The sequence below is a fragment of the Neofelis nebulosa genome, chromosome 16, assembly GCF_028018385.1.
Source record: "Neofelis nebulosa isolate mNeoNeb1 chromosome 16, mNeoNeb1.pri, whole genome shotgun sequence".
Classification (NCBI taxonomy): domain Eukaryota; kingdom Metazoa; phylum Chordata; class Mammalia; order Carnivora; family Felidae; genus Neofelis; species Neofelis nebulosa.
In genome coordinates, this window is record NC_080797.1 from 2728474 (window position 1) to 2746270 (window position 17797).

A 17797-nucleotide genomic window follows, 5' to 3' on the forward strand; every position below is an offset into this window, starting at 1 on the left:
CTGGGTTGTTTCCACTTTGGGGTTATGATGAATAATGCTCCCATGAAGATTCACATGCAAGTTGTGGTGGGGACACACATTTCAATTCTCCTGGGTGTACACCTAAGATTGAAATTGCTGGGTCGTACGGTAACTCTGTAGTTCGTGTTTTGAGGATCGGTCAGCGATCTTCTTGCCCTCCAGGAAGCACCTGGCGATACTGGTCATGCTTCCTTCCAGAAGCTGTCTCCTTGTTCCACGATAACACTATCTGGTGCACCTACCACTCTAAGAACTTGTTTCTTCCTTTGGCTTCTCTTCTCCCCTGCCCATTCTTCAAAGTACCCCCAAGTTCTGGCCTCTACTCTTCACTTGATGTGCTAACCATTCTTACTGTTTAAAGAGGTACCAACACCTACTAGAACTTTCTACCATGAACTTACCCCCCCCCCCAGCCTGATGGGGTCAACATACTACTTGCTAAGTACTTTCTCAATCAACATAGACCGCCCTTCTTCCCTCTATCTGCTCCAAATTTTAGTGATCTTTTGGGGCCTACTTCAAATACAACTACACACGAAAGTTCTTCAGTGATCCCCCTCTCCCTACCAAGATCTTTCTTCTCTGAATTCTCAGAATTTATAGCCCATAGCAATTATCACGACCTCATATTGTTGATTAGTGTTTCTGATCTCAAAGGTCTCTCCTCCCTCCACCTCGCTGATCCTTTGGTCACTAAAAAATTTCCAGGCTGCTTTAAAAGATGTACAGTGAAAAAATAAGCTTTCCAGTGTAACTACTACAGTTTCTCATATATTCTTCCAGGAATATTCCCCAGATATTTACATATTTTTTTCTTTCATCAATGCTATCATTATAAATATGTTCTTCTATACCTTTCTTCTCTTTGTACCCCAATTAGTTTTTTTCTTAATTTTTTAATGTTTGTTTAGTTTTGAGAGAGAGAGAGAGAGAGAGAGAGAGAGAGAGAGAGAGAGAGAGCGCGAGCATGAAGAGGGGAGGGGCAGGGAGAGAGGGAGACATAGAATCTAAAGCAGGCTCCAGGCTCAGCTGTCAGCACACAGCCCGATGCGGGGCTCGAATTCACAGACCATGAGACCATGACCTGAGCCGAAGTCGGACGCTTAACTGACTGAGCCCCCCAGGCGCCTCTACCTCAGTTAGTTTTTAAACTAGAACTGCACTAATGTTTTCAAAAGTTTAATTTCCATTACATCCGCTGATTATACTTTGCTTATGTATTTTTCTCCTCAAAAAACTAGATTAGGGAAGAATAATTTCTTTACAAAAATCATACTACTTTTTAAGCCATTTGGTTTCATTTGCTAAGGTGATCACGAGGCTACTTGAATTTGTTTACACAAACAATAAATATTTTCTCATTGTAAAAGTTCAGAATTCTTTAAAAAAATTTTTTTTCTTAAACATTTATTTATTATTGAGAGACAGAGAGACACAGAGCATGAGCAGGGGAGGGTCAGAGAGAGGGGGAGACACAGAATCTGAAGTAGGCTCCAGGCTCTGAGCTGTCAGCACAGAGCCCAAAGCAGGGCTCGAACTCACGAACTGTGAGATCATGACCTGAGCCGAAGTCAGTCACTTAACCCACTAAGCCACCCAGGCACCCCTAAAAATTCAGAATTCTAAATAGAGGTAAATATTCCCCTTGACTACTCTTTCCCAAAAGTGGCCACTATTCCCTATTTGATATGTCCAGAATTAAAAAAAAATTTTTTTTAACATTTATTTTTGAGAGACAGAGTGCAAGCAGGGGAGGGGCAGAGAGAGAGGGAGACACAGAATCTGAAGCGGGCTCCAGACTCTGAGCTGTCAGCACAGAGCCCGACGCAGAGCTCGAACCCACAAACAGTGAGATCATGACCTGAGCCGAAGTCAGATGCTCAACTGAATGAGCCACCCAGGTGCCCCTGTCCAGAATTTTTAAAGGCATTTACAGATAGGTTAGATAGATAGATGACAGATAGATAGAAACGTATCTGTAGAAACATACAGCATTTTGTTTCTTTGAACATAAACTAAATGATATGATAATGTATATATAGTTCTACAGCTTGCTTTTTGCCATTCAGTAGTAAAGAATCTTACCACATACATGTAAATCGTTTTCTTCTTTTTTTTAAAATTTTTTTACATTTATTTATTTTTGATAGAGACAGAGCACAAGTGGGGGAGGGGCAGAGAGAGAAGGAGACAGAATCCGAAGCAGGCTGTCAGCACAGAGTCCGACGCGGGGCTTGAACTCACAAACTGCGAGATCATGATCTGAGCCGAGGTCGGACGCTTAACCGACTGAGCCACCCGGACACCCCGTTTACTTAATTTCTTAATTGCCGTTTTCTCATATTTCTTAATTGACTTAGCTGGTCCTCACTGTTGGAGATCTGGGGCATCTCCAATGTTTTGCTATTCTAAGCAACGCTGTAATGAATATGTCTGCATGTTTGACCTTATATACACCCAAGTGCGAGGACTGTTTCTCAGGGTAGATGGTAGGAGGTGGAATTCTGTGTCAGAAAACATGTAACTTTGCAAGTGTCCTAGAGGGGCAGCTGGCTGGCTCAGTCGGGAGTCAGCGTCATGAGTTTAAGCCCCGCGTTGGGCAGACACATTATGAAGGAAGAGGAGGAGGAGGAGGAGGAGGAGGAGGAAAATGAGGAGGAGGAGGAGGGGGAGGGGGGATGGGGAGGAGGTGGGGGAAAGTAGTGGCGGCAGCAGCACAAAAGTGTACTAGATACAACTCAATGGACTATTGCCAGTTCTGGTACAGTTGTAACAGGTAGTAAGTCATATACGTGGCCATCACTTTCACGTATTAGCTCCTTTAAAACCCAAGGGCATCTCATTGGCCTTGACGTCGTCTCGTCTCATATATAGTAGAAAGAACACCAGACTAGAAACTGGAAGATAGGCTCGAGTCCTGGTTCCGTCCCTACCAACCAACTTGATCCTAGGCACTCCTTTCAACATCTGGGCCCCCGTTTCTGCACGTACAAAATTAGATGGAAGCGATGTTTCCTAAAATATGGTACCTACACCATCGGTAGCGGGCAAGATGCTGTTATTTTCACTGATTTTTGTTTCAATAATGACTTGTATTTTAAACTAAGTTAGGAAGTGATTACCCCATCGAATCAAGGATTTTATAGATATTATTTCTCAGTAATATGAAATTTACTTTATTTATTTTTTTTAACGTTTATTTATTTTTGAGACAGAGAGACAGAGCATGAACAGGGAGGGGCAGAGAGAGAGGGAGACACAGAATCTGAAACAGGCTCCAGGCTCTGAGCTGTCAGCACAGAGCCCGACGCGGGGCTCGAACTCACGGATCGTGAGATCGTGACCTGAGCTGAAGTCGGACGCTTAACCGACCGAACCACCCAGGCGCCCCTGAAATTTACTTTTTTTTTTTTTTTTTTTAAAGAGAGTACTGTACTTTTTTTTTTTTTTTAATTTTTTTTTTCAACGTTTTTTATTTATTTTTGGGACAGAGAGAGACAGAGCATGAACGGGGGAGGGGCAGAGAGAGAGGGAGACACAGAGTCGGAAGCAGGCTCCAGGCTCCGAGCCATCAGCCCAGAGCCTGACGCGGGGCTCGAACTCACGGACCGCGAGATCGTGACCTGGCTGAAGTCGGACGCCCAACCGACTGCGCCACCCAGGCGCCCCTGAAATTTACTTTTTAAAGGGTATTTGTTTGGGGCGCCTGGCTGGCTCGGTTGGAAAAGCACATGACTTGTGATCTTGGGGTTGTGAGTTGGGAGCCCCACGTTGGGTACAGAGATTACTAAAAAAAATAATAATAATAAATAATAGAAAAAATTTAAAGGACATCTGTTTAACTTAAAAGTGAACTGGCTTGAAGGAAAATAGCCTGCATCTAACAGTGTAGGTGGTCGGCAAGTAGGGCACATCATGAATAGGATACATTAAGAACTGAAGTTTCTTTCTTTGCCAAATCAAGAGGTTAAAGCTGTAGGTCCCAGGGGCGCCTGGGTGGCTCAGTCGGCTGAGCATCAACTTCGGCTCAGGTCACCATCTCGTGGTTCGTGGGTTTGAGCCCCACATCGGGCTCTGCACTGACAGCTCGGGGCCTGGAGCCTGCTTTGGATTCTGTGTCTCCTTCTCTCTCCGCCCCTCCCCAACTTGCGCGTGCACTCTCTCTCCAAAAATAAATAAATGTTAAAAAAAAAAATTTTAAAGCTATAGATCCCAGACTTTTGGATTTCAATAACCAGAAAAAATGTAAAAAGAAAAAGAAAAAGTTAGTGATCAACATGGAGTTGCTGACTTTTTATTGTCCTAAACACATCAATGACAACAACAAATATATGCCCATCACCATTATTTAAGACAGATATTTTAAATGTTTTGGATTATAAAACAAGTGCATGTTGAAAAATTCTCCAGTTGTACAGAAGTATGAAAAGTCATTCCCTTTCTCTGCCTTCATAAAATCTATTATGGACCTCCTTCCATTAGAAAGGACATTTTTAACAAATTTATAATTAAATACATAAGCATGCATATATGTAACATATTAATACATGTTAGTATATGTATTAATAGTATATTATATAGTATATTACATATATAAAATGTATATAAAATTATATATATATATGAAATGTATTATCTCAGGGCACCTGGATGGTTCAGTCAGTTGAGTGTCGGACTCTTAGTTTCAGCTCAGGTTGTGATCTCACAGTTTGTGGGATCCAGCCCTGTATTGGGCTCCCTGCTGATGGTGTGGAGCCTACTTGGGATTCTCTCCCCGCCTCCCTCTCTGTCCCTCCCCCAGTCGTGCTCTGTCTCTCTCAAAATAAATAAATAAACTTAAAAAAAAAGTATAATCTCAAAACAAAGGACAGATCTTCTCAGCAAAGGGCAGGTGGCAACCTTACTTAGCCATTTGGAAGCCACTGGTTTAGATGATCTTCTCTCTAAAATTCCATGATTAAGTCTAGGATATCCTCAGTACTTCCATGACTTCCATTATTATCACCAATCTATATATTTCAAAAGACAATTAGGACCCTCTTTAACATTTCCTTGACTGGGAAATCACAGATGGCAAAGCGCTTTTTCAGTCCGTTGACCTGCCTGTTCCACGAGCGCACGTCTGTGCTCTACCAATCACGGTCACTGGTTCCCTACGTCAGAGTTGTAACCTGGGGTCCACAGATCTCAGGGTGTTCGTAACACTGTGAAAACATATGTGGTACTTTGCATACACCAGCTGATCCTGGAGCATGAAGGTCAGGGGCGCTGACCCTTCGTGCTGTAGGAAATCCGCGTACAACTTTTGCCTCCCCGTAACATAACTACCAATAGCCTACGGTTGACCAGAAGCCTTGCTGCTACCATTAACAGCTGATTAGCCATGTTTTGTCTGTGGGTTATATACCGTGTTCTTACTATAAGGCGGTGAGAAAATAAAATGGTATTAAGAAAATCACAAGGAAAATACGTTCACAGCCGCGTACTGCCTTGATCGGTACCGTAAGTTTACGTCGCCTGTTTATAAGATGAATCATCTGTCAGTCCCTGCGTCAATACCGTCCGACAGGGCACCGCACGCCGTCAATGCGCAGGACTAACACGGGGCGTCAAAAATGAAAACGTGACGTATGGTCTCTCAGTGTTTTCGTGCATAAGTTTGAACTTTCAAAAATAGATTTGTGTAGGGGCGCCTGGGTGGCGCAGTCGGTTAAGCGTCCGACTTCAGCCAGGTCACGATCTCGCGGTCAGTGAGTTCGAGCCCCGCGTCAGGCTCTGGGCTGATCGCTCGGAGCCTGGAGCCTGTTTCCGATTCTGTGTCTCCCTCTCTCTCTGCCCCTCCCCCGTTCATGCTCTGTCTCTCTCTGTCCCAAAAAAACGTTGAAAAAAAAAAAATTTAAAAAAAAATAGATTTGTGTAATATTTTAAGGTAGAAGATAAAATACACTAGTAGCTACGTGTATTTTGTGCATTCATCTAATGCCCTTTTCTTAATTTTGTCGATGTTTCTAGGCCATGCAGTGCATCCCCAAGTTTTCTCAAATGATCCCACATCTCCAAAATATCTTCGATATACTTATTGAAAAAATCCAGGGGCACCTGGGTGGCTCAGTCAGTTAAGCGTCTGACTTCCGCTCAGGTCACGATCTCACAGTTCGTGGGTTTAAGCCCGCGTCAGCTCTGTGCTCACAGCGCAGACCCTGGAGCCTGCTTCGGAGTCTCTGTCTCCCTCTTTCTGACCTTCCCCCACCCGCCCTCTGTCTGTCTGTCTGTCTCTCTCTCAGAAATAAATATTAAAAAAAATAATAAAAAAACGTACATATAAGTGGACCCGCACAGTTCAAACCCACGTTGCCCAAGGGTCAGCTGTATACGGTTTTTCTGGGGGAAGGGCTGATAACTTTCTATGAACCAAAAAAAGAAAAACAGAAAACAAAAAACAAAACTGGAAACACTTGCATTGGGTAAGTTTCTTGCTTTGGCTTTAAAGAACTAATCTTCTTATGGCTTAGGAGTCCCTTACAATTTTCTTCTAGTTCTTTCTCGGGGAGGGGGCCCTCCAATTCTGGTTTGCATTGGACAGGCTGTGTGCCTAAGGTCCTTTTTCCCACCTCAATGGTCTTCTCATTAAAAACAGGGACCCTTCTCCTCTGCCAATTAGTTAGTCATGTGGCACCTTAACTTTGTTTTTGGTTTTTATTTTTTGAAGCACAGGAAGATGGGAAAAGGCAGGGAAGTGGTGTCCACTTTGAAAGCGACTAGCAGCCCAGAGACAGTGAGACCTACAGGCACAGAAAAGAGGCCTACAGACAGACAGAACAGACAGGTACGGACAGACAGAACAGACGGGTACGGACGGGCAGAACAGACAGATAAGAGAAAGAGAGGAACCTGAAAATGCAGGAGAGACACGAGAGTGGTGTAGACAGACGATGGCGGACAGACAGGCTGGCAAGGACAGAAAGGAGAATGAGTGACAGACAGGCGGGAGAGAGCACCAGGCAGGCCGGCAGGCGTAGAAAGAGAGGGAGAAGGCCGAGCAAGAAAGGAAGAAAACAATAAGGAAAGCGGGAGAACGACGTGGGAAACGGCGTTCCGTGCCACACCGGGCTCTGTGGCTGAGAAAGTGCGGTCACATACATTACTGCAGGCAGACAGGGAGAACCCAGCAGACAGATGGGGTGATGGAGGGACGCAGGCCAATCAGACAGAAGAGAGGGAAGGTGGCCAATCAGAAGGAGGCTAGAAGGCAGCCCAAGACAGACACTTAGGAGGAAAGACAGAACCGAGAAAAGAGAGGTGAGACATGGAGGGAGGGGAAGAGGGGAGAGACGTGGACACGGAGGCCGAAAGAGTTAAAATCAGGAGTCCAGGCAGTGAAAAAGCAGACAGGGAAGAACAGTGCATTCTCAGTAAAAGTTTCACCACGGTCTTTCCGAAGGGGCCTGGACGGAGCCTGTGCCTTTGTTTCCACCCCCCACCCCCTTCCCAGGAGTTAGCGTCACCATCTCGGAGGTGGCGGGGGAGAGGAGCCCAAGGAAGGAAGAAGAGGGAGAAAAGTTTTCGTGAGAAGCAGTTTCTTAGACTAGAGGAAGACAGACTCCTTGGACGGGCCGAGGTCAACAGCCTGAGGGTGCTGCTGGGCCTAGAAGGATCTAGAGTCACATGCCTGTAAAGACTTGGCGGGAAGGCAGAGCAGGCCCTCATGCACAGGAGCCTGTGCTGACTAACCGGACCTGTGCGTGCACCTGTGGGCGCTTCCCCGTTCTTTTCTCGCTTAATCCACAGTCGGTGATGAAAGGCCGGGGAGCCGTGCCCTCTCCCAGATAGCCTGGCGCGCAGACGAGGGCCCTTGAGGGGAGCGGGCCCTTCCAGAGCGTGCCGCACCGGCAGGAAAAGCGTGCTTCTAGCGACCAATCAAAAAGACAGGTGCCCGAGAGCAGACTCAAAAAGATAAGGAACAAGAGGTGGCAAGCCAGGTGAGGCAGGAAGGCCTATGGACAGACTGACAGAGAAGGAAGCATCCAGCAGAACTGGGAGAGGAGGAGGAAGGAGTGCGGCCCAAAGCGAGGAGACTTGTAGACGTGTAGCCCCTTCTCTGGAACAACGTCCAAGAAATGAAGAGTAGTGAAGCCGGCCTCAGGGAGAGGAGCAGGGCCCTGGGGGAGAGGGCCCTCGAAAAATTCTGTACGTGTGTGTGCGTGCATGTGTGTACCACCTACTCAAAAGTGGGGGCGCCCGGGTGGCTCAGGTGCTTAAGTCTCCGACTCCCGATTTCAGCTCCGGTCATGATCTCCCCGTTCGTGGGTTCGAGCCCCGCGTCGGGCTCTGCGCTGACAGCGCGAAGCCTGCTTGGGATTCTCTCTCTCCCTCTGTCTCTGCTCCTCCCCCGCTCACTTAACTCTCTCAAAAGAAATAAATACACCTTAAAACTCGATAAAAATTTAAAAAGTTGAGTGACGAGAGAAGACGAGAAAAGAGAAAGTGAGCGGAGATGTGGACAGCCAGAGGCAGGCAGGCAGACAGCCGGGCCAAAAGGCAGGCAGGCTCTCTGAGGGACCAGAAATACACGAAGGGAAAGGGATGGCCAGCACGAGGGCGAGAAGTGAGAAAAGGTAGGGTTGGAGGGGGTGGGGTATGGCAAGAAGGCAGGTAAGGCTTTGGGGCCTGGGGGTCACTGACAGGTGCAGGCAAGAGCGACCTCCGCCATTGATGCTGATACTGCTGGTGTTGAGGAAGCCAAGGGGGAGGAAGCCGACGTGCAGTCAGACTGAAAAGATACAAGCATTAACCAGTGGGATGGCAGCAGGCGAGCGGGGTAGACAGGCAAGCAGACAGACATAAAGGGCGGCAAGGAAAAATCATGAACTTAACAGGCATAAATAAGACGGGAACAAGTAGGAGATAAGAGGCAAACCGAGATAGGGAGCCACGGCAGGGCCTGGAAGGTAGACAAACCAAGAGACGAGGGCTAAAAAAGTGACAGAGACAGGCAGGCGGGGAGACAGATGGCTAGAGAGAGAGAGAGAGAGAGAGAGAGAGAGAGGTGGGCAAACAGCCAGAGAAGCAGACAGACAACCAGAGAGAGGAAGAGGCTGCCAGCCAGTCGGGGAGGAGCAGACAGGCGGGCAGGCAGACACCAGAACAGGAGCAAGCAGGTAGAGGGGCAGGCGGAAGCAAGGAGAGCAGAGGGGAAATGGAGAGGTCGGCAGGAGAGGAAAGAGAACAGGGGAGGCGGGCAGGCAGAGGGGACACGGACAAGAGGGAGAACGGAGTGAATGAACAGATCTGTCTGCAAAGCACATGAGAGGGTGACGGACGTGTGGCCAGGGATCCACACCTGCAGCTCATGGGCACATGAGGGCAGGCAGAGGCGCTTGGCGCAGGGGGAGAGGGCACCGAGGCTGGGGGACTGTGGCGCACATGATGTGCAGGGCTGTCCACATACACGTGGGGACACTCTTCACACACACACATGCGCGCGCGCGCGCACACACACACACACACACGGACCAGAAAGAGGAGGGAGGCAGGCACACGCGGGGAAGAGAGAAGTAAACAGAAACAAGACAGGGCTGGAAAGTCACTTCGAGGTAGAACAGCCTGAGCGGCCAAAGGGACGAGAGAATCAGTCTTGGAGAGAAAACACAGACACACACAGAGAGGCCCACACACAGAAAGAGGGGGACACCCACATGGACTCGCACAAAGACACCGAGGGAAGGGAGGGAACAAAATGGAACAGAAGAGGGACAGTAGTCAGACCCGGGCGCGGGGATGATACGACAGCGGAGACGAGAGAATTCCAAAGGCCGGGTTCAGAGAAGGCTGAAAATCAATGCTCAGTCTAGTGCATTAGTGTGTGTGCGTCCGGGGAGGGGGGTGTACGTCAATAAAGAATGTGTCAGCCTCCCAAGCAAAAACTGGCAGGGTATTCCCTGTCCTGAATCCTGTCCCCCTTGCTGCCCACCTACCCCTCCCTCGTAAGGTGCTCCTGAACACTGGGGGGGGGGGGGGGCTGCTGGGTGGCTCCAGGAGGAGAAATAACCCAGGAGAGAGACTATCCCTCCGTGCCAGGGGCATGGGGTGGGCCTCAAGGAAGGGGCAGAGTGCGACAGAAAGAACGGGAGGGAGGTGGAGTTCGGAAAGGTGACCAGAAGAAACAAACAAAAAAAGGGTAGAACGGAACCACTGTGCCTCCTTCCGCGAGCACTGCTCAACGGGCAAGTCCCAGGACTTCTCTGATCCAGTCTCTGGATGAGGCAGCTACTTTGGGGGACTCCTTTTCAGGCTCCCACCTGATCCCCTGAAGCCACTGGGGTACAGCGGGAAATCCTGGGCCAACCGAGTCAGAGGGAGACGTTGAGGGTAACCCCTACCTCTTTCTCTTGCTCAGTCCCAGTACTTTTCTGTGGCAGGGTACCTGAGTTCCTTCCACTCTACCAGTGTCGGAGATCACGGAGGAAGGGAGGTACACTGCAACGCAAGAAAAAGAGAAAACAATTTCACAATTCTCAGACTTGACTCTTTCCCCCCTTATTCTAAAAATCTGTTCTACCAACCCCTAAATTAATTTCCCAAGTCAGATGAATTTTAAGAGTCAAGCAGTTGGGGGAGGGGGAGGGGGAGGTAAAGCAGCAAAGAGTGAAGATAAAATTTACAACAATTATAAATCACCGAAAAGGCTGGGCAAAGGGGAGAATCAAACATGGACTCCTTTGAAAAAAAAAAAAAAAAAAAAAACTCAATCATCGGATCTATTCATATCTCTCCCCCCCCACAAAGTCACTGGGATTTCTATCACTTTTTTTAAAAGAAAGGGGGAAAAAATCCAGTACCGCTCCTCACTTGAAAGATACGTACACAATTAAATGCGTTTTGACTTCAGTGAGGTATGTAGAAACACAGTTATATATAAACATATATTTCATCTTTTCCTTTTCAATGCCTGAAGGGGAAAAAAAAAAAAAACCCTTCACATCAAACCACTCCCTTCTGAAGTATTCAGAAAAAAAAAAAAAAAAAGCTTTTCTTTAAGAGAAGGGAGGTGGGGAGGAAGAGACTAGTAAAGAAAAGAAAAATATTTAAATCTAGTTGGACTAGTATCTAACTAGTTAACCTTTAACAATTTATGCTGATGTCAGACTGAGCATGAGTACTGATTAATGCCCCCCCTCAAATATTTTTTATAGGGGGGGGGAGTTAGAAAGAGCAGCCATTTTTGTTTTATGCAGAAATCCTTCATGCCCCCCCCCAACGCGCACACACACACACACACACACACACACACACATACACACACGCGCGCGCGCACGCACACACACACACACTCTCACACACACAGTACACAAGGAAAATATCTCTATTAATCTGTGCACTAATCAGTTATGAAAAAAGGGAGAAATTTGTGGGTTTCTGGGTAAGGGCTTGGAGATGGGGGTGTAACAGGGAGGAGAATGGGGGGGCGAAAAATGAAATATTAAGCCAGCCATTTTGTTTTAAAAGGGGATTTTTCCCCCCTCTCCCTTTCTTCATGGAGGGGGTGGCGGTGCTGGGGGGGGGGTTGTTTTAAAAATAATTTCAAGGCGGCCATCTTAGTGCCTCAGCTCTGAGAAATATTTCTGAGCGCCCCCCTCAGAATTTAAATATATTTAAAGCAACGGAGAGGGGGGCCGAGAGAAGTCGAAAACTTTTATATATATATATATATATATATTTTTTTTAATCCCCCTTTCTTGTTCTCTTGGGAGGAAGGGGGGGGGGAAAGTCTCTCAATTTTTTCCAAGACAATTTTTGGGGGTGGTTCGGCCCCCCTCGTGAGCCGGCGGCCCCGAGGGGGGGTCTGGAGGGGGGTGGCCCGGGGGTTTGGGGGGCTGGGGGAGGCGGTGGGGAGGAGGAGGAGGACGCCGCCGCCGAGGAGGAGGAGGAGGAGGAGGAGGAGGAGGAGGAGGAGGTGGTGGTGGTAGCGGTGGGGGAGGCGGGCGGGCGGTGGGTGGGGGGGTGGTGGGGGGGCCAGAGCCACAGGATGGCTTCCCCTCTGAGGGACGAGGAGGAGGAGGAGGAGGAGATGGTGGTGTCGGAGGAGGAAGAAGAGGAGGAAGAAGAGGGCGACGAGGAGGAGGAGGAGGTGGAGGCGGCCGACGAGGACTACGAGGAGGACGACGACGAGGGAGTGCTCGGGCGCGGGCCGGGCCACGACCGGGGCCGCGACCGCCACAGCCCCCCCGGCTGCCACCTCTTCCCGCCGCCGCCGCCGCCGCCGCCGCTGCCCCCGCCGCCGCCGCCGCCGCCGCCCCCGCCGCCAGGTAAGCGGCCGCCCCGACTCCCGCCTCCCCCCACCCGCCCCCCAGCCCGAGCGGGAGCCGCGGGCGCGCGAGGCCGGGCGGGGGCGAGGCACCCACCGCGCGGCCGAGCCGAGGCGAATCCGGGGCGCCGTGTCGGGCCCGTGGCCCCGCGGCGGGCCGGGCGGGCCGGGGCGGCGGCGGCGGCGGCGGCGGCGGCGGCGGCGGGCGGCGGCGGGCGGCCGCGGGGCCAGGCCTCTTCCCCTCCCCCGCCGCACCCCTCCCCCGCCGCCGCCGCCGCCGCCGCCGCCGCCCGCCGCCGCCGCCGCCGTCTCCGCCGCCGCCCCGGCTGGAGAGCGCTGGGCGCGAGCTGCGCGCGCGGACCGGGCCACTCGGTCGCGGCTTTCGGGGGAGGAGGAGGAGGAGATTTTTTTTTTTTTACCCTCGGCGGGGAGGGGGTAGGCAGGAAACGGCCGCGGCGAAGCCAGGGCCCCCTCCCTGGCCGAGCGAGGGACCGCGGAGACCCTGGCGGCCGGACGGCGGCGTGGAGGAGGGGCGCGTGGGGGAGGGGCGGCCGCGCGGGCGCCCCCCGAGCTCCGGCCGGAGTGGGGTGGCACTGAGGTAACCGGGGCTCTCCGCGTGTGGAGCGGACCGTGGTGCCAACCCCCCCCCCCCCAGGAGTTGGGGAGACGGGGATTGGGGGGGGGTCGGTGTCCGTCGGAACCCCACCTGCGGGGACCTCAGCGCCCGCCAACTCTGGGGCGTGCGGTGGCACGTGGGGGAGGGGTCGTGTGAATGTTTGTGGGCGGCTGGCGACCAGGGGCAGGTGGTGGCCACACTCCAGGCGGACCACTTCCTGGAGTCAGACCTGAGCCTACCGCCTCTCCCGCCCCCCCCCCCCCCCCCAGCTCGCCGTAGGGAGAGCACTCCTTTAAGATTGGGGAGTGAGGGGAGAGTGCCTGAGAAACCAGATGCCCCCAACTCCACCCCCTCTATCTCCAGTCTGCTCCGGGCTCTTTTGTGTCAAGTGCGGGGGGTGGGGGGGGGGGTGCCCAGCGTGACCCCGGCAGTCTGGGGTGGCCGAGCTGCCCAGCTGTGACTCTCACGTGGCTGCCATTCACTGTCACTCACTCTCTCGCGGAAACCACCCGCACCTTGATCACGCTGGGGGGCGTGAACTGCCCACCCAGCTGTGCTGCAGCTTGACCGTCACTCAGCACCCCTCCCCCGGGATAAGTCCCCCGGCTCGCTCTGGGCATTTCCACCGGTGGTGGAAGGGACAGACTGCCGCGTCGCATGGAAGGGGGGGGGGGGGAGACAGCAGTGGCCCCACTCAGACCACCCTCCTAGTGGACTGATTTTTAATCTTCTTGTGGATAGGGGAGCATCCTCAGGGTGTTCACATTTTCTGCTTGGGGATGAAAGGGACATCCACACCCCCAGGCCCCTGGGTGACATGAAGCACAAATGCACCAAACTTCAAGACGTCTCACATCACGCTCTTTGTAAAACTGTCATATTGATCTGTGTGGTTTATGTAGCAAATGCTCCCCTTGGGTTGAGACAAGCTTTGAGGGAGGGTGGGGTGCCTTCTTGGCGGGGGGGGGGGCAGGAGAATGCGTGTCTGATGGAAATAGGACCCTCCCCCACCCCAGGCTTGTCTGAAAAAGGGAAAAGTTTTTAGAAAGTTATCCCAGAGAACCCAGGGATCTGCAAGAGGGGAAAGGAATAAAGGATCATGGGGAGCGGGGCGCCTGGGACACAGCAGACGAGCTAAGAAGAGGGAAAGGAAGGATGTCAGGTTGTGTTAGGGCACTGGCGGCTCTCACCTATTTGTACTGCGAACTTGGAATGTGGCATTTGGGTGTCTTTGATCCCGGATTTGGGTACGGGAGAGAGAGAGGAGCATGAAAGAATCTGAGGTCGAGGTGGGTCTTTGTGTCAGTTCTCCCTCCCCCTTTCCCCCCTGCTCTCCGAATAGCCGGGGAGAAACGTCAAAAAAAATTTTTTTTTTAATTTGTATTTGCAGTGGAAACCCACCTCCCCGCTCTCCCAGGGCTGTCTTACCCTCCCCGCCCCAGCCCTCCGAGTCAAAGGAGTGACCCAGATGCACCCCCCAGATGACTTTCTGAGGCAAAACTTTGGGGAAAATATTTTTAGTTCGCTCGTTATTTCTGTCTGCCTGAAGTGTGGGCAAAATAAGCCTCCTCGAAGGAAATTTGTGCGGGCCGCCCCCCCTTAGCCTTCTCCAGAATATGACTTTGGACGTATCCGAGGTCTATTGTTTTTCATTCTGCTTTGATTCTCACCATTTTGTTTTACATTCTTACCCAAGACCAGTTTGATCCCTTCCCCCCTCTCAGCTCCTTACATTGTTAAACGTCTAAAATAATAGCGCTCGTGTTGGTGGGGGAAGGGAGCAGGAAGCCCAAAAACTCATTTCTTCTCCCTCCCCCTTCTGGCAAGTCTCGAGAAATAATATAACATAATATATAGATGTGATTCCGTGGGGGTGGGGGTGGGGAATGATGGTGGGTGGTGCGGAAAATTCTGGTAGTTTCTTTGCAAAAGGTCTGAAAATACAAACCCACCCCCTGCGTGCAGTACGCATGTGCAACAGACCTATTATGGTGGTGCGTTGTGGGGGAGGGAGGGGAATTTGAGAAAAAATAAATATATGTGTGAGAGATTGATGGCGAGATTAGGAGGGGAGCGGGGCGGGCGGGAGGCGCGGCCCGGGGCCTGGCTCCTCCCGCCTCCCCCCTCCCGCCTCCCTGGCGCGCCTGGCCCCGCCCCCGCCGCGCGCCGCCCTCCGCCCCCGCCCGCTCCGGGCTCGGAGCCGGGGTGTGGGAGAGTCTGGGCGCCCGGCCAGCATTGAGTGGCTGCTGAGACCGAGGTTGGGACTTGGATTTGCTTTATTGCCCTCCCTTTCCTTTCCTCGCCGTTGCTCCCCGCCTCTCCCCGCCGCCGCCGTCCTCCCCCCCCCCCCCCCCCCCCGAGTCCGGGAGCCTCCTGCCGGGGCGGGGAGTGCGGTGAACTGGCGGCGAGGTCCCCGGGCAGGTGCCCCCATCCCCGGCGGGGCGGGTGGCGGCCCGGGGCCTCTTCCCTGATGCGGAGCCAGTTGGCCTGCCCTCGCCACCGCCCCGGCGGCCTCCCGTTTCCATGTTCACATTAACCCACGTCTAGGGGGGTTAGGGCGAGCTGGCCACGGGGCAGGGCGGCTCGGTGACTTCCTACTCCAGCCCGCAAGCCGACTTCACGGCTCCGGGGCCCTTTGCGGGCTCCCCCCGCCCCCAGCCCCGTCCTAGAATGCCTCCCTGCACCAGGAGGACACGGGATGTTTTGAGGACAAGTGACATTGAGGAAGGAGGTGCTGGGATCCTGAGGCAGTGGAAGCCCTGTTAATTGTGGCTAATTTCCCCTTGGCCCTTGTGCCACGAAGGATTGTGTGTCCTAGAGCAAGGGGCTGGGCCAGGCCCAGGCCCAGGCCCAGGCTTTCCTCCTGCATGGCTGCCTCGGCCCAGCTGGGACAGGTCTGGCTGGTTAGGCTGGTGCTTGCTGGAGGGGGGAGGGAGGCCATCAGTGTCTTCCCCAGACTGGCAGGGGTCATGGAGAAGGGGAGGGGGGAGCATCAGGGAAGCACCCCCCCCCTCCCCCGCCCCTGCCTGGGGAGAAAGCCAGGGACCTAGCCCTTTGCAGGTACAGGCTGTCCTCTGACTGCGCTCACCAGTATGTTCAAGTGCTGGTGCCTTGGAGGACGCACGTGCAGGGTGTGTCTTTGTCTCGTATCTTTGTTTGGGTCTCCCTCACGGCTTCTGTGTGAATGGGACTAAATTTGGAGACGAAGGGTGAGACCAGGGGACAAAGGGTGGGGCCCCTGAGTTCTCTAAGAGAGCAGGGGTATGGAAATAGATCTGAGGGAGGGTTCCAGGCTACTTGGGAAGAGGAGGAATGTTCAGGGAGTTGTGGAGACTTTCGTAGGGTTAGGGTGTGACGAAGGAGCCAGACACTGCGGTCCTGTGGGCAAGACGTGAAAATGACTGGCGAGGACTGCTTTTCCTCCAAGGCTGTGTTGGGGTGACAGGAGGCTTGGCGATCGTCTGCGGAAACATAAATAGAGGCCTCCCTCGTGGCAAAAAGGATGTGAGGGCCCCGGGGTGTTAGTGTGAGAACCCAGGTGTCCACCTTTGGCTCTCCCCTCTCAGCATCTGGCTTAGGGAGCTGCCAGCTTGTGTCTCCCCACTCCAAGTGCTGGGGTCAGGCCAGGCCAGCAGCTGGGCATGGCTTCCCCGGTTCCTGGGCAGGATGCCAGCTGGCTGAGCGAGGGGGAACGCAGGAGGGGCCCTGGCGGCGTCTGAAAGGACCTGCCACAGTCAGAGCCCATGGCCTAGAGCCTGCTCCCTTGTTAGTAGGAGGGGAGAGGAGGGAGTGGTTTGGCTGCTCTTCCCTCCTGACCCCTGACCTCCCATTCAGAACCAAAGCGCCCCAGAGTACTCGAAGCACTCTCTGTGCATGCGAAGCACTCTCTGTGCGCATGCAGCGAAGGGAGGCAAGGTTTGGAGGAGTTCGTGGCCGAGTTCCTGGAGAGTTGGGAACAGAAGAGGTGAGGGAGGGTGAGGTCTAGGGGCCGCCGAGACTGGAGGCTCAGGGTTTCTGGTGCTCTCCGCTCCAAAGATAAGGACGACCTTCGGCTGCTGCCTTCGGCCTTGGGCGTGAAGAAGAGAAAACGAGGACCCAAGAAGCAGAAGGAGAACAAGCCAGGGAAGCCCCGAAAACGCAAGAAGCTCGTAAGTGTCGAGGACTCCTGTCTCCACAGCGAGGCTCGGCAGACCTGTTCTCGGAGACCCGCGTTACCTCTGGTCCCCATTACCGAGGGTGGGGGGATCCTGAACTCAGGGAGGTCTGACGCCCCTCCCTGCTCTTGCTGGCCTGGAGCTCGTGGATGGTGGGGGCAGGGGACGGCGGCCGGGGGGGGGGGGCGCTGACTAGCCTCACTCCCCACAACCCAGTAAGAGCCCAGCTGCCCCCGGGACTTGCCTTAGCAGCAGGGAGTAGCAGTTGAGAGCAGAGGCTGCGGAGGCCAACGGGAGTCTGGTAGTTCTGTGTCTTCTTGGCGGCTTGTTTAGTTGTCCGTGCCTCAGTTTCCTCATCTGCCAAAAAAAAAAAAAGTGGATAAAAATAGACGAGTTACTATCTCCAGGGATCTGTCGGGAAGACGAAAAGAGAGACGGTGCACGTTGTGTGCTAAGAACAGTTCCTGGCACGTGGTGGGACTGGAGAAATGTTATTTTTACTTCCCCTCCCTTAGGACAGTGAGGAGGAATTTGGCTCTGAGCGAGATGAGTACCGGGAGAAGTCAGAGAGCGGAGGCAGTGAATATGGAACCGGACCAGGTCGGAAACGGAGACGGAAGCACAGAGAAAAAAAGGAGAAGAAGACAAAGCGGCGGAAAAAGGGGGAGGGCGACGGGGCGCAAAAGGTAAGTGGGATTCGGG

General features: G+C 52.7%; 2 protein-coding genes across 17 annotated transcripts in view; one reads left to right on the top strand and one right to left on the bottom strand.

The window, feature by feature from the left end:
* The window catches only part of NAA38 (N-alpha-acetyltransferase 38, NatC auxiliary subunit), a 24886-nt gene extending 12325 nt beyond the window's left edge, over positions 1–12561 (bottom strand). Inside the window, exons 1-2 of one of the 2 annotated variants that reach the window (XM_058704028.1) lie at positions 12423–12561; positions 10401–10497 (exon numbers count right to left, since the gene is read on the bottom strand). The gene's annotated coding sequence lies outside the window, so the exon portion shown is untranslated. Of the gene's footprint in view, positions 1–10400; positions 10498–10884; positions 10969–12422 lie in introns of those variants that run through there. The other variant, XM_058704029.1, reaches the window with a different exon arrangement.
* CHD3 (chromodomain helicase DNA binding protein 3) overlaps positions 12027–17797 on the top strand; it is a 26349-nt gene continuing 20578 nt past the window's right edge. For 9 of the 15 annotated variants that reach the window (XM_058703997.1, XM_058703996.1, XM_058703998.1 and 6 more), the window contains exons 1-3: positions 12028–12326; positions 16977–17089; positions 17611–17781. In XM_058703997.1, the coding sequence (XP_058559980.1) occupies positions 12047–12326; positions 16977–17089; positions 17611–17781 (564 nt within the window). In that variant the 5' untranslated portion in view covers positions 12028–12046. Of the gene's footprint in view, positions 12327–16976; positions 17090–17610; positions 17782–17797 lie in introns of all 15 variants that reach the window. The other 6 variants (XM_058704006.1, XM_058704008.1, XM_058704011.1 and 3 more) reach the window with 2 other exon arrangements.